Here is a 12,922-nt window from a genome sequence, read left to right as displayed (position 1 = left end):
AACAGACTTAATTACATTTTAATGCTAATTTCGATTCATAAGAGAATTAAGCCTGTCTTAATCCTAATATATTCGGATATGCAGCATTTGATTTCATACATCACTGAACTGTTACCATGTTCAGCAAATATAAATGTACATTTCAGCATCTTGAATTTATATGTTCCTCTCGCCCAACACAATCACTATTCTTGTCACATAATCTTGTAATTCAGAAGAAAACAAACTGAGGGAGTGTTCTACTAATAAGGGAAGAACTCTGATTTCATTATATTGCCATTTTTATATCCCAGGGGACACAGCCCAAAGAACACGCTCCTCGCTATTAAAGTTCACCAAGGCAAGAAAAAGTCATTTACAGGCCTACATTACAACATTGGTGGATAACTCCTTACAGTGCATAACAGAAAAGACAACCAATGTGTATGAAGGAGCAGGACAGAACCATTGACATGAAAACAAAGCCATAAAAAGTTTATCATCCAAACAGCTTCTCTTTGAAATTTACTTTTAAAAAAATGATCTTCAAATACAAAAATAAATCTCAAACATTTAAACAGAGCATAACCTAACTTACAAGAAAAAGCAGCATTTTGGAAGAAAATGACATTTTTTTGTAGTTGTGAAGGAATATGAGGTCTTGGTTTCAGAATTCAGTCTCATCTTGCTGGACACAAGCTTGCTCGAAACAATGAGGGCATTTACAACACTCTTCATTACAGTACATTTTTCTGTAGATCTATCAAAACGACTTAACTGCTGGTTTAAGCGGGTTCATCCGGATTTCCTTAAATTGATATTCAAGAAAAATGCAGCAATATCTTTGCAAAAAACAGTTTTATGTACAAAATTCCTCCGTTTGCAGCAGACAGTTCAAAAGCAGTCAACAAAATCTTGAAAGAATTTTACAAAAAACAATAATTCAAATTAAAATGACACATGGTGCTGTAACATCGTAGTTGATTCATTCTGGCTTTGCAGAATGTTTTAGAAAATAAAGTTGCTGAAAAATATTTCTCAAGGTGTGTTGGAGTGTGTGTGTGTGTGTGTGTGTGTGTGTGCATGTATGTGAGTCTTTGTGTTTAAAAAAGCTTACTTTGCTTTTTGTGAACCTCCTTGTAGTCATAGCTTTCTCCATCCAAGTCTTTCGCTCACTAAAATAGCTTTAGCTTCATTATCGGTTGGTCTTCTCCAAGAAAAAAAAAAGTCTGCTTTCTTCAAATTGGAAAGAGACGTGCTTCTCAGTTCCTTTTCCAATGTTCGTTTCTTTTTATTTCGGGTTCAAAATCCAAGTCCTCCATCATTCCTATGAATGTACTAAAATAAGAAAAATGAAAGATCATTCAATCAGAATTGAAGCTTTTGTAAAGAGGAATAATGACTAGTAATTTAGTTTAGGTTTAGTAGATACAGTGCTCAGCATATATGAGTACACCCCATTTTGAAAATGAATATTTTATAAATTTCTCAGTGAATATGGGTAATATATATTGGTGCATTTAAACAAAACAGATTTATTAAACATATATTTATTAAAATAATATTTTAGTCACCGTACATCTTCAGAAATGGAAAGATAATAGATTTAAATTCATGCAAAATATTGCAAAAGAAAAAATACAAACTACAACATTTCAACAAAATTGTATATATTTTCTGTTTCTCTTGATTTTTTTTTCTATTTTTGAAAATTTTATTTTACATTTTTTCCCAAACATAAAAAATTTGGGCTACTAATTTTTGAACCATTGTAAGTTATTTTGTTAGTTTTGGGTTCAGATTTAGCTTCAGTACTGACTAATCAAATGTATATCCACTAATAAAAAAATTGTAAAGCATACTATTGAAAATAATCATTTAAATGAGAGATTTGTGATATATATGCTGAGCACTGTATGCCAAGATTATAATTAACTTAATATTTACTTACCCTCATGCCTTAAAGACTTCCTTTGTTTAGTCACAAAGAAGTTACGGTTTTTAAACAATCCAGGATCTATGTAAACCATTTTTACCATCCGAAAAAAAAAGCTCAATGCCAACCATATTTTGAAATATTTTTTGTTAACAGTTATCATAATGTACATGGCTATGTAAAGATCTTGCTGCATGTATACAGAAGTAGGGCTGCACGATATTGGAAAAATGTGATATTGCAGTATTTCATTTTTCTGCAATAAATATTGCGATATGAATACAGTTTCACAAGATAGATTGAATTGCACTATTTGACGTTTTTTAATGAGTCTAATATTATTCAGCTACAGAATTTGAATAATCACAATGAAAAAAGTCCAAATATCAAAAAAATTCTTAGAACAAGTTCAAATATTGTTGTTTTCATTTTCAGAAGAAATAAGTCATAATTAAGAGTTTTTCCTCAAAGCAAGCTAAATTATCTGCCAATGGGGTTAGTAAAATAATCTTGTTTTCACTTTGAAATGTTGATTTTTGTGCTAGAAACAATACACAAATTTTATATATATATATATATATATATATATATATATATATATATATATTAGGGATGTAACGGTATCAGAATTTCACGGTACGGTAATACCTCGGTATGAATGTCACGGTACGGTATTTATTGAATCATTTACAGGAAAAAACAAAACTTATGAAAATACTCCAAAAAAGTGCCAAAAGTGTCAATGACATACAAATTAGCCATCTATCTGTAAGCTTTGAAACAGGAACTTCAATTTTAATAACAAAAAATTATTAAACCATGTAAAAAAAATAAAGTTTCAATTTAGTATTGTTGAAAACTCATCACATTCAACATTTAATCACACTCAGCCCATCTACCCAGATGAGAGCTCTGCTAGTCGGACTTCTCATCAAGCATCTCCCGCTGGATCTAATCTCACTATATTTATTAAACGGGATATTTCATTTATCTTGTTGTCTTTATCTAACGACATATTCCCTGACTTTGGGCATTGGAATCTATTACTTGTTCTCAGGTAACGTGTTTTGGCTGAGCGCAAAGATAAGTTAATGATTAATGTAACCACGTACATTCTGTATATTGACTGATCGCTTGCCTTTATTTCCTATAATGTAAAAACTTATTGTATGTTATACTTTTAAAATGGCCATTATCGATTCTTAAAACTGATACTCAGCAAAAGAGAGGGTGTGTTTCGTATTTTCACTGAAATTGAAAGGAGGCAGTTGTTATCGGCTCCGTTTTGTTATAAATATCCACAGTGAAGATGACGCTCATGCAGCACGGCGCCTCAACATTTCTGCTGTCTAAGTTGCTAATATTAAAATGAAAATAGGCAGTTCCTTAAATCATGTTTACATTTTATTGTTGAGAAAGTGAAACAACGAAGCCAGGGTGATGTGAATGAAGTTATAAAGTACACTGTTCCCTTTGAAGATTTACCCGTGTCCTCGGTATAATCTGCTTTTCCATATCAAACTGAGAAGAAGAGACTGCAGCCTTGATCAAACTTGCGAAGTCTGAACTTACACGGAGAGAATGCAGGACTGAACTGTGCGTGTAAAGCAGGTCGCACACCAGAAGCGACGCTCGGCGGCGCGCCGCGCAGCGCCACGTATTTTAGAATTCTAAACATAGGTTTCTATCAGGATACACACACCGGCGCCGCAAGTCGGCGGCGCCCGGCGACGGCTCAGGACGCAGTTCATTTTTCAGCCGCGCCACAGAGTGCCATCTGATTAGTTTCATGTTAAATATCATTCGAATGTGCGCGTCTGGTGTGCGATACTTTAATCTGTCATGTACGCGCCGTGTCGCGGCGCCGAGCGGCGCTTCTGGTGTGCGACCTGCTTTAGAGTTTTCCAGCTCTTTTCATTCCCGCTTCTAGCAGCACACTCCATTTCCGCATTACTGGATCTGTAGCAACAACAGACCGCAAGGGATGATGGTCAAGCATGGGCTGATGGCAATTGTAGTTTTCGTTACCTCCCGTTCGCTTCATTCGCCTGAGCAAATTTTCTCAGAAGACCTATAGTTTTACCGAGTCATGCGACTTCGGTAATATCGAAAAAAATTAATATTGCGGTATGACGGTATTTACAATACCGTTACATCCCTAATATATATATATATATATATATATATATATATATATATATATATATATATATATATATATATATATATATATATATATATATATATAAACTGTAGCTCCTAGTCAACTATTGAACAACAAATTAATTTAGACTCTACATTGCATATCTTGCGATGTGTCTTGTTGATGTGCATATTGCTATATCAATGCTGAAATGATATTGTGCAGCCCTAGTCAGATGCCCATATAGCAGAATGAAAAACAATGGTTTTATTGACATTTATTAAAACCCTGAATAGATCAAATATTACCAATATTTGATTCATAATATGGTTTCTTAGGCGAATTTTCATGAAAACTTGTGAAATTAAGTTCGTTACTATCTCACAAAGTTTCTTTACATTTAAGTAAAGTAAAGCTAGATTACGTCATACATCAATTTGCATATTGCTGATATCATCATGTCCAACGGTTTCTGAATGTTTAACAGCCTATGGTTATAAAAGGGGTATTTATATTTGCACTACGCTTTATGTTTGCATGTGAACTTAACTAAATTTATAGCTGTTTGAATACAGTATATTAGTATAGATGTGTAGTGAATTTGCAGTAATCTCTCGGTTCCGTCTGTAAAATATACTTCATTGTGAACAAGAAAAGAATAAACGGTCAAGTTAAACTGTTTAATATAATACAAAGGAAAAACAGATCAGTTTAACTGTACAAGGGAAATACCTCACACTTGCGGTACTAAATCATTTGAGGTCGGTATGCAGAGGAGTGATCTGCTCTCAATACGTTTATTTCATGCGGCCACCATTTTAAAACACGAAAGCGAGGCTGTGGTGGGAAGAAACTGAAGTGTAGGATTCGCACTGTGAATATTGCAACAACATGCTGTGCACTACAAACCTCCAGCTGCTGTTGCTATTTCAAAATGCAGAAATGGTGTAAACATCACTGTAATATCATTCAGTTCAATTTAAACAATTAAAAGCATCAAGGCATCAAACAACATCACAGTCTCTTTAAGAGTAATATGCTTAAGGCTTCAGTTCATGGCACTAAGTAAACACAGTGGAGTCGCTTCCCTGCTTCAGCCAATGTAACCCGGTGAGTGATATAACACTGCAGTCCTCTGTAGCACATCTTCCTGTTGTCTGTAATAGTGTTGTCCCAGTACTGAAGTTTTAAAAATGCCCATTTCCTGCTATCATTTAATATCCGCTGAGCGCGTTCTTTACAGATTGCAAACACAGATAGACAATGGAGCACTTTAAAGCCGTGAAGATCAGTCGAATCCTCAGCAGATCGCTCGTCTGTGGTTGCGATCGGTAATGTTAAACATCGGTGAAGTGCGGTGAACTGATGACCTACACGACCAATCACAATCATTTATGTTGAGCATGTGAACACAATGGCAAATCAGCAGTGTTTAAGAACGCCATTAACAGTGCTTAAATGTTAACGGTAAATGGACGTTTTTTTTTTACATTTCAGTACCGAAATTTTGTATTGTGACAAGTCTAATATAGTGAAAGAATCGGTTCATTAACTTGAGTTTGATAAATGGCATCTAAAACGTGTGTCTGGTAAAAGAAAATATTTGCTAGCTAGAGCCATTTCCCTCAACTCAGAACAGACCTTCGGCTCACTCGGAAGGCAGTGAAAGTATAAATTTGTGTCACTTTCTCTTCTCTAATAAGATAAACAGCCAGGTACACAACATTACTGTGTGAGTGAGGCAATAATTCCGGGTTTCTTCCCACCGCAGCCTCGGTTTCACTCTATAAAATGGCGGCCGCGTGAAATCAGTCTGTTAGTGGGAGAGACTGCTGTACGAGGACTGGACCACCTGTCAGTGCTCTGGGGTGGGGGAGGGACCAACGCCATTACCCGCAGCTCGTGAAGAAGAGTAGAAACGGTAAAGTACGGACACACAAGTGTCTACAGAAATCTCCAGTAACACCCCAAAAAAAGTAGCTAGATTTGTTGCTAGACACTTTTTTTGAAAATTTGTCGTTAAATATAGTGACAGTCGCTAAGCTGGCAACCATGATTAATGAAGCTGAAAGAGAAATAGATGTTGAAAAATGATATTTTGGACCATGTACTACTCTGTATGTAAGTGCATTGCTTTAATTAATTATCTAATGGATAAACATTGTTTTCACTCTCTCATTCCATTACAGATCACACCATTTCGAAAGCCACAGGAAGTGCAGCAGCTCACCTCCTCTTCATTTGCCATGCTGGTAGGAGTATGTTGTGTGGTCTGTGGGCGTCTCTATGCCAACCTGCTGCTGCTGCACGCTGTTTTCCTGCAGTGGCATCAGGTTACATTACCGATAATGCATTGCAGGGATTCAGGCTTGAAAACATAATTTAGCACGTAAGCGTTTCCTACCTCGGCTGTAACGCTTGAAGGAGGCACTTGGGCATATTGTGGTATGTAGGTCCCTTGCATAGCTGTGTTTGCAGGCATATACTGAGGACAGATGGACACATGTTGACAAATGGGTGATAAACAGACTGTACACATTAGAGGAATATTTCATTTGGCAGATGAACTTCTTGCTCATATGGTTATGCATAATTTCTGAGATTTTGTAATTTCAGGCTTTACTTGATTACTAGACTTTGTCATGAATGGACTTGATTGAAATGTATACCTTTCAAAACATTCTTTAAAAAGAATAAAAAGTTAAATATATAATATAATATATAATTTTCTTAAAAGCTTTTCTGGATTGATTTGGGATGATTTTCCAACAATATGTTTGCATTTACATGCTTTTTATTGATTATGAAAAATTATGTTTTGCCTGGATGACGTGTAAATCTATTCCTAGGGATGTAAAATTTTGGATTAGACTTGAAAAATAATTCTTCACAATACCCAAATCAAGCTACAAAATTAACAGTCTCTTATTAAAAATAATTGTCATAGGACACATTTCCACTGTTTTTGAAATATTTAATATGACCATAGGACATAGTAGACTATGAATATTAAAAAAACAAGTATACTGCATATTACTATTGCACAGTAAAATAAAAAAATAGTCTTTAATATAAAAAAAACATTATGAAATAATAATAATGTTAAATGTAAATTTCTACATTTTCAAATATGTAACTGGGTATTTATTTTAGCAGATTTCTAAAAAACAAATGTAATTTGGAATCTAAATGTTATTTGTAATAATCTTTGATTAACTAGATATATTAAATATATCTTCTTGACCTAAAAATTGAAATGAAGAACAAATGACAACAGTGAGTTTTTGCTGATACATTTCCTGAGAAACTTTGTTAGATATATATGATAAAACTAAAATAAAATATAAATACTAGAGCAAATAACTAAACCAGGGGTGCCCAAACTTTTTCTTAAAAACTTTTAACTTGATTGAGGGCTGTGGGTGGAAGGTAAATATACCAAACTGCACTGTAAAAAATGTAGGGTTTTATACAATTCAGGTTGTCCCAACACAAATCGATTAAGTTAACAGATTTATGTAGATTAAACATAAAACAATTAGGTTGTCCCAAAAAGATCTCAAGAATTGTATTGTATGAGCTCATTTTACATGGGTAGGTTGAACAAGCAGCAAAAACAAAATCTATATTATTAATAAATAAATTTAATCATATGAAATAATGCAATAGATTTTTTATTGAAATTATTACAATAAAAACACAATTCCTTTTTTAACACAAGGGAGATTAATGCTAAATACACTAGTAAGTAGGGATGTAACGGTATCAGAATTTCACGGTACGGTAATACCTCGGTATGAATGTCACGGTACAGTATTTATTGAATCATTTACAGGAAAAAACAAAACTTATGAAAATACTCCAAAAAAGTGTCAATGACATACAAATTAGCCATCTATCTGTAAGCTTTGAAACAGGAACTTCAATTTTAAAAACAAAAAATTATTAAACCATGTAAAAACAATAAAGTTTCAATTTAGTATTGTTGAAAACTCATCACATTCAACATTTAATCACACTTAGCCCATCTACCCAGATGAGAGCTCTGCTAGTCGGACTTCTCATCAAGCATCTCCCGCTGGATCTAATCCCACTATATTTATTAAACGGGATATTTCATTTATCTTGTTGTCTTTATCTAACGACATATTCCCTGACTTTGGTCATTGGAATCTATTACTTGTTCTCAGGTAACGTGTTTTGGCTGAGCGCAAAGATAAGTTAATGATTAATGTAACCACGTAGCCTACATTCTGTATATTGACTGATCGCTTGCCTTTATTATCCTATAATGTATAAACTTATTGTATGTTATACTTTTAAAATGGCCATTATCGATTATTAAAACTGATACTCAGCAAAAGAGAGACTGTGTTTCGTATTTTCACTGAAACTGAAAGGAGGCAGTTGTTATCGGCTCCGTTTTGTTATAAATATCCACACAGTGAAGATGGCGCTCATCTTATGCAGCACGACGCCTCAACATGTCTGCTGTCTAAGTTGCTAATATTAAAATGAAAATAGGCAGTTCCTTAAATCATGTTTACATTTTATTGTTGATAAAGTGAAACAACGAAGCCAGGGTGATGTGAATGAAGTTATAAAGTACACTGTTCCCTTTGAAGATTTACCCGTGTCCTCGGTATAGTCTGCTTTTCCATATCAAACTGAGAAGAAGAGACTGCAGCCTTGATCAAACTTGCGAAGTCTGAACTTACACGGAGAAAATGCAGGACTGAACTGTGTGTTAGGCTACTTAATATTCAGGAAAAGCCCCAATCAGAGAGGCGAACGTCTGCGTCTCCGTTTTCCATTATCCACACTGAGACATTATCCACACATTTCGAAACGCTCCATTTTCGGCGCTCGAGAGCTCTTTTCATCCCGCTTCTAGCAGCACACTCCATTTCCGCATTACTGGATCTGTAGCGACAACAGACCGCAAGGGATGATGGTCAAGCATGGGCTGATGGGTATTGTAGTTTTCGCTATCTCCCGTTCGCTTCATTCGCCTGAGCAAATTTTCTCAGAAGACCTATAGTTTTACCGAGTCATGCGACTTCGGTAATATCGAAAAAAATTAATATTGCGGTATGACGGTATTTACAATACCGTTACATCCCTACTAGTAAGCTTCACCTGACTCTGCCGATGTCTTCTGCGTTGTCTTCTGTTCATCAGTGACAGTGTATTTTTTTTTAATCTAATCATTTACAACATTAAATTGAAACATTTACAGTTTGCTTTTTTGTAGCTCAACAATAGCTCTTTTTAGATTGGATGGTGGGGCAAATGAAAGGTTACTAAGAGCCAACTTTGGCCCGTGGGCCCTAGTTTTGGCATCTTTAAAGTAAATCTTATCTGATACTAGAAAACTCTTAAAAACTAAAATTGACAATGAAAAAAAGTAAATAAAAAAAACAAAGTCAAACTTAAAAACCAACATAAAAACTTAATAAAAAACATTTATGAAAAATGATCAGTCCAGTACTTTTCTGCCAGACATATTGAAATAGTCTAAAATATTTTCCACTAGTTGGCATTTGGAATGAAATGTGTGTTAGACGTACCGTGCCTGTGGTGCCCAGGGTCAGATGGCTGAGCTGCTGTGTGAGAGGCCCTATTATGGCAGTGGGCTGGATGGTCATGGTGTGGTCGACCGAGGGTGTGAGGACGGTACCCTGCAAAAATGAATGACGATATTAAAAGAATTACTCAGGCACTTTAAGAAATGGAGCAACAGTTAAAATCCAACTTACTGTAGGCTGCATGAGGTAAGACTGGTGATGTATCCAGGAGGGATTGTGTACCTAAAATCCAGAGGAGACACTTGATTAAGACCAAAGAATACTTCATTTTTATGTGCAAAAACAAAAATAGAAAGATTAATTCTAATCAGGTTTCTGCACATTTCACTCCAAAACTTGTGTGTGTTATAATTGTCTTTGCATATTTGTTTTGCATAACTTTGTATATGCATAAAAAACCAAACACTTTAAGCTGTATTATATACCATTTAGATAAATATATTTAGTCTTAAAGTGACAGTTCCTTCAAAAACTGTCATGGAAACATGATTGAAGCTATTTTGAACAGTGGTGAAAACCTATAACTATTGACATCCATAGTATTTTTTTGCTACTACATTGTAAAAGAATATGACAAAAAGTCATAACAATAAATGTTTTTATGTTACTTTATGATATTTTAATTAGGGCTGGATGATTTGGCCTAAAATCAAAATCACGATTAATTGAACGTTTTAACTAGATTACAATTAATGAACAAATTTATTATGTATTTATTACATTTTCTTACCCTCATAGTTCAATGACAAGTTTTGGACTAAATATGCTCACATATTACAAGTGAGAATTTTTTGAATGAAGGGTGCGTTATTGATTTTAAAATGATTGAAGGAAACACACACTGTCTACTATTTATGATTATTTATTGAACATCAATGTTGAACAATCGAAACACTTTGTCTAAAACCAAAAGTCACTCTGTTCTTATAAAAAATGTAAATAAATAGCTTGCACTTTTGGAAACAAATAAATAAATTGTTTTCAAATTTTTTACATTCAAATAAGCAATGTCTCTTCAAAATAAAATAACTCCTGTATATCCAGTAAATATTTTTTAAACTGCATTTATTGCATATTCTGTAAACAAAGATTTTAATGTAAATAATAATTTAATTGTAATGGAAAACATGCCATCTTAAGGCATCTCTGGCGCAGCATCCAGTCAACGTCAATGTATAGTGGTGCAGACGTGCGACATGTAGCTACATTTTTTGAGATGTGTGCTGGTATGCAACCATGTGAAGGCTGCACCAGATCATACCTGTGCATTTGACGCAGAAGTATAAATCAGCCTCAACAGAGCGGGGTCATGTGACTTCACAAGCAGTACGGTAAGTAATTTATCTAAATTAGATAAACTTTAGGTTCTGAATGTATTTTAATTACTTTTCGATGAATTGCCAGCCCTAATTTTAATCTAATCAGGTTTCAACTTAATATTTGTAGTCAGTTTGACTGATGTGAGTTAAGATGACTAGCAAAGTTTGCTTGATTAAACTAGAAAATTTTTGGCAGCAAGATTTTTTTACAGTGTACCAATGTCAGTGGTTATAGGTTTCCAACCTTCTTCAAAACCTTTTTTTGTGTTAAAAACAACAACAACAACAAACTCCAGTTTAGAAGTAAAAGATTGCAGAATTTTAATGGACTTTCGCTTTAAGAAGAAGGGTGGGTATCAATATTTTAATAAATAACTTAAATATCAAAGAGTTATGTTATATAATCAAAGTGTGAAACATCAAACATGAGCTGAGTTATATTGACTAAATTTCTGGTAGTTAGATTTTTTATTTAATTTTTTTTAATTAAAGCTTTATTTTGTAACTGTTGTTCTGTCTGTGATTACACAAGGTAAAGAAATAATAAATAAATGAGTTTCAATTTTGCCCGAACTGTTTAAATCTACACGTTTAGTAAAGAAACATACATAAAGAAAGTGTACCTGGTATGTGGATACAGGCGAGTGCATGTAGGGAGAAATAGAAGTCTGAGCAATAATTCTGTTCGGAGCGATGCTGTAGGAAGGAGAGTAAAACCTGCAGGGGGCGACAAACACACACACACACACACACTATTTTATTTCATAAAAAAATCAGATTTAACCATGCTGTCAAAACGAAAGTGCAACAATTTTTTAGAAATCATTTGTGAACCCACCCATTCTGTAAAGCAGGAGTAGGGTCATATGTTAACGTCATCCCGCCCTGTGTGCGTGCAAACATAAGACAAGCTGAGTTAACACTTGGAGACTAGAAAATAACTGAAAAAAACACAGAGAAACTCTTACAGTTTCACCCTCTCTCGACCACTGCCGTCCGTTCTGGTGATATTTCCCCTGATTCTGACGTTTCTTCTGTCCTCCGTCGGCAAACTTACACAACAATGGTTCTGTAGGCACTTGACAAACATGTCAGTCGTCATTATTTATCTGTTATAATGATAATTAATTACACAGTCTTCTTTACCCATATACAGTACCTGCTACTCCAGGAGGAGTCTTGATGTATTTGCCATTAAAATGTTGAATGATGGCTTCACATTTTTCAGTCGATTCCATCCTAACGGAGAGTAATTGCAAATGCATTATTGATGGCATATTAATGATAAAAATGTCAGGTTATTAGTGTGAGAGTCGGGCGGATACCTGGCGAAACCCACTCCGCGGCTGGTGCCGTTTGCGTCCCGTAAGATACGTGTGGAGATGACCTGGCTGAAGGGCTTGAGCATGCTCTCTAACTCCTGTTCGTCCATAGACAGAGGCAGATTGGAGATGTACAGATTGGTGGGGTCCTGTTCCTGTTGCTGCAAAGAACAAAAAGTATAGTAGGTCTGCATGATATTGAAAATATCAAACATTTCAGTATATTTTTTATTCTGCCACTACAATATGAACACAATTTTACTAAATGAATTGAACCATTTGGAAAGAATTTCTCAGTTTAAATTGATTGAGATGATTCTGTATAGGAGAACATAAAATATAATAAACAATCTATAAGCGTGAATTGGGTAAGCTGAATTGTCCATAGTGTATGTGTGTGAATGGATGTTTCCATGTGATGGGTTGCAGCTGGAAAGGTATCCGCTGTGTAAAAATGTGCTGGATAAGTTGGTGGTTCATTCCACTGTGGCAACCCCAGGTTAATAAAGGGACTAAGCTGAAAAGACAATGAATGAATGAATCTATAATTTTGATAAGTTCAATAAAGTAAAAGTTAATTTTATTGTTTTCCAAGGAGTCAAACTGTTCAGGTATACAGTAATTTAAAAACCAAA

The 12,922-nt window shown here is 34.6% G+C and overlaps 1 protein-coding gene across 2 annotated transcripts in view; it reads right to left on the bottom strand.

Annotated features, from left to right (window-relative positions):
- Positions 1 to 263: 263 nt before the first annotated feature.
- Positions 264 to 12,922, bottom strand: part of rbms2b (RNA binding motif, single stranded interacting protein 2b) — a 59,987-nt gene continuing 47,328 nt past the window's right edge. Inside the window, exons 5-14 of one of the 2 annotated variants that reach the window (XM_009296843.5) lie at positions 12,291 to 12,448; positions 12,125 to 12,204; positions 11,934 to 12,034; positions 11,804 to 11,850; positions 11,589 to 11,682; positions 9,818 to 9,868; positions 9,629 to 9,739; positions 6,463 to 6,543; positions 6,289 to 6,376; positions 264 to 1,317 (exon numbers count right to left, since the gene is read on the bottom strand). In XM_009296843.5, coding sequence (XP_009295118.1) covers positions 6,296 to 6,376; positions 6,463 to 6,543; positions 9,629 to 9,739; positions 9,818 to 9,868; positions 11,589 to 11,682; positions 11,804 to 11,850; positions 11,934 to 12,034; positions 12,125 to 12,204; positions 12,291 to 12,448 — 804 coding nt within the window. In that variant the 3' untranslated portion in view covers positions 264 to 1,317; positions 6,289 to 6,295. Of the gene's footprint in view, positions 1,318 to 6,288; positions 6,377 to 6,462; positions 6,544 to 9,628; positions 9,740 to 9,817; positions 9,869 to 11,588; positions 11,683 to 11,803; positions 11,851 to 11,933; positions 12,044 to 12,124; positions 12,205 to 12,290; positions 12,449 to 12,922 lie in introns of both variants that reach the window. The other variant, NM_001003541.2, reaches the window with a different exon arrangement.

This window comes from Danio rerio, chromosome 23 (assembly GCF_049306965.1).
Source record: "Danio rerio strain Tuebingen ecotype United States chromosome 23, GRCz12tu, whole genome shotgun sequence".
Taxonomy (NCBI): Eukaryota; Metazoa; Chordata; class Actinopteri; order Cypriniformes; family Danionidae; genus Danio; species Danio rerio.
Note: the sequence above shows the minus strand (reverse complement) of the source record. Positions and strands in the feature narration are given on the sequence as shown.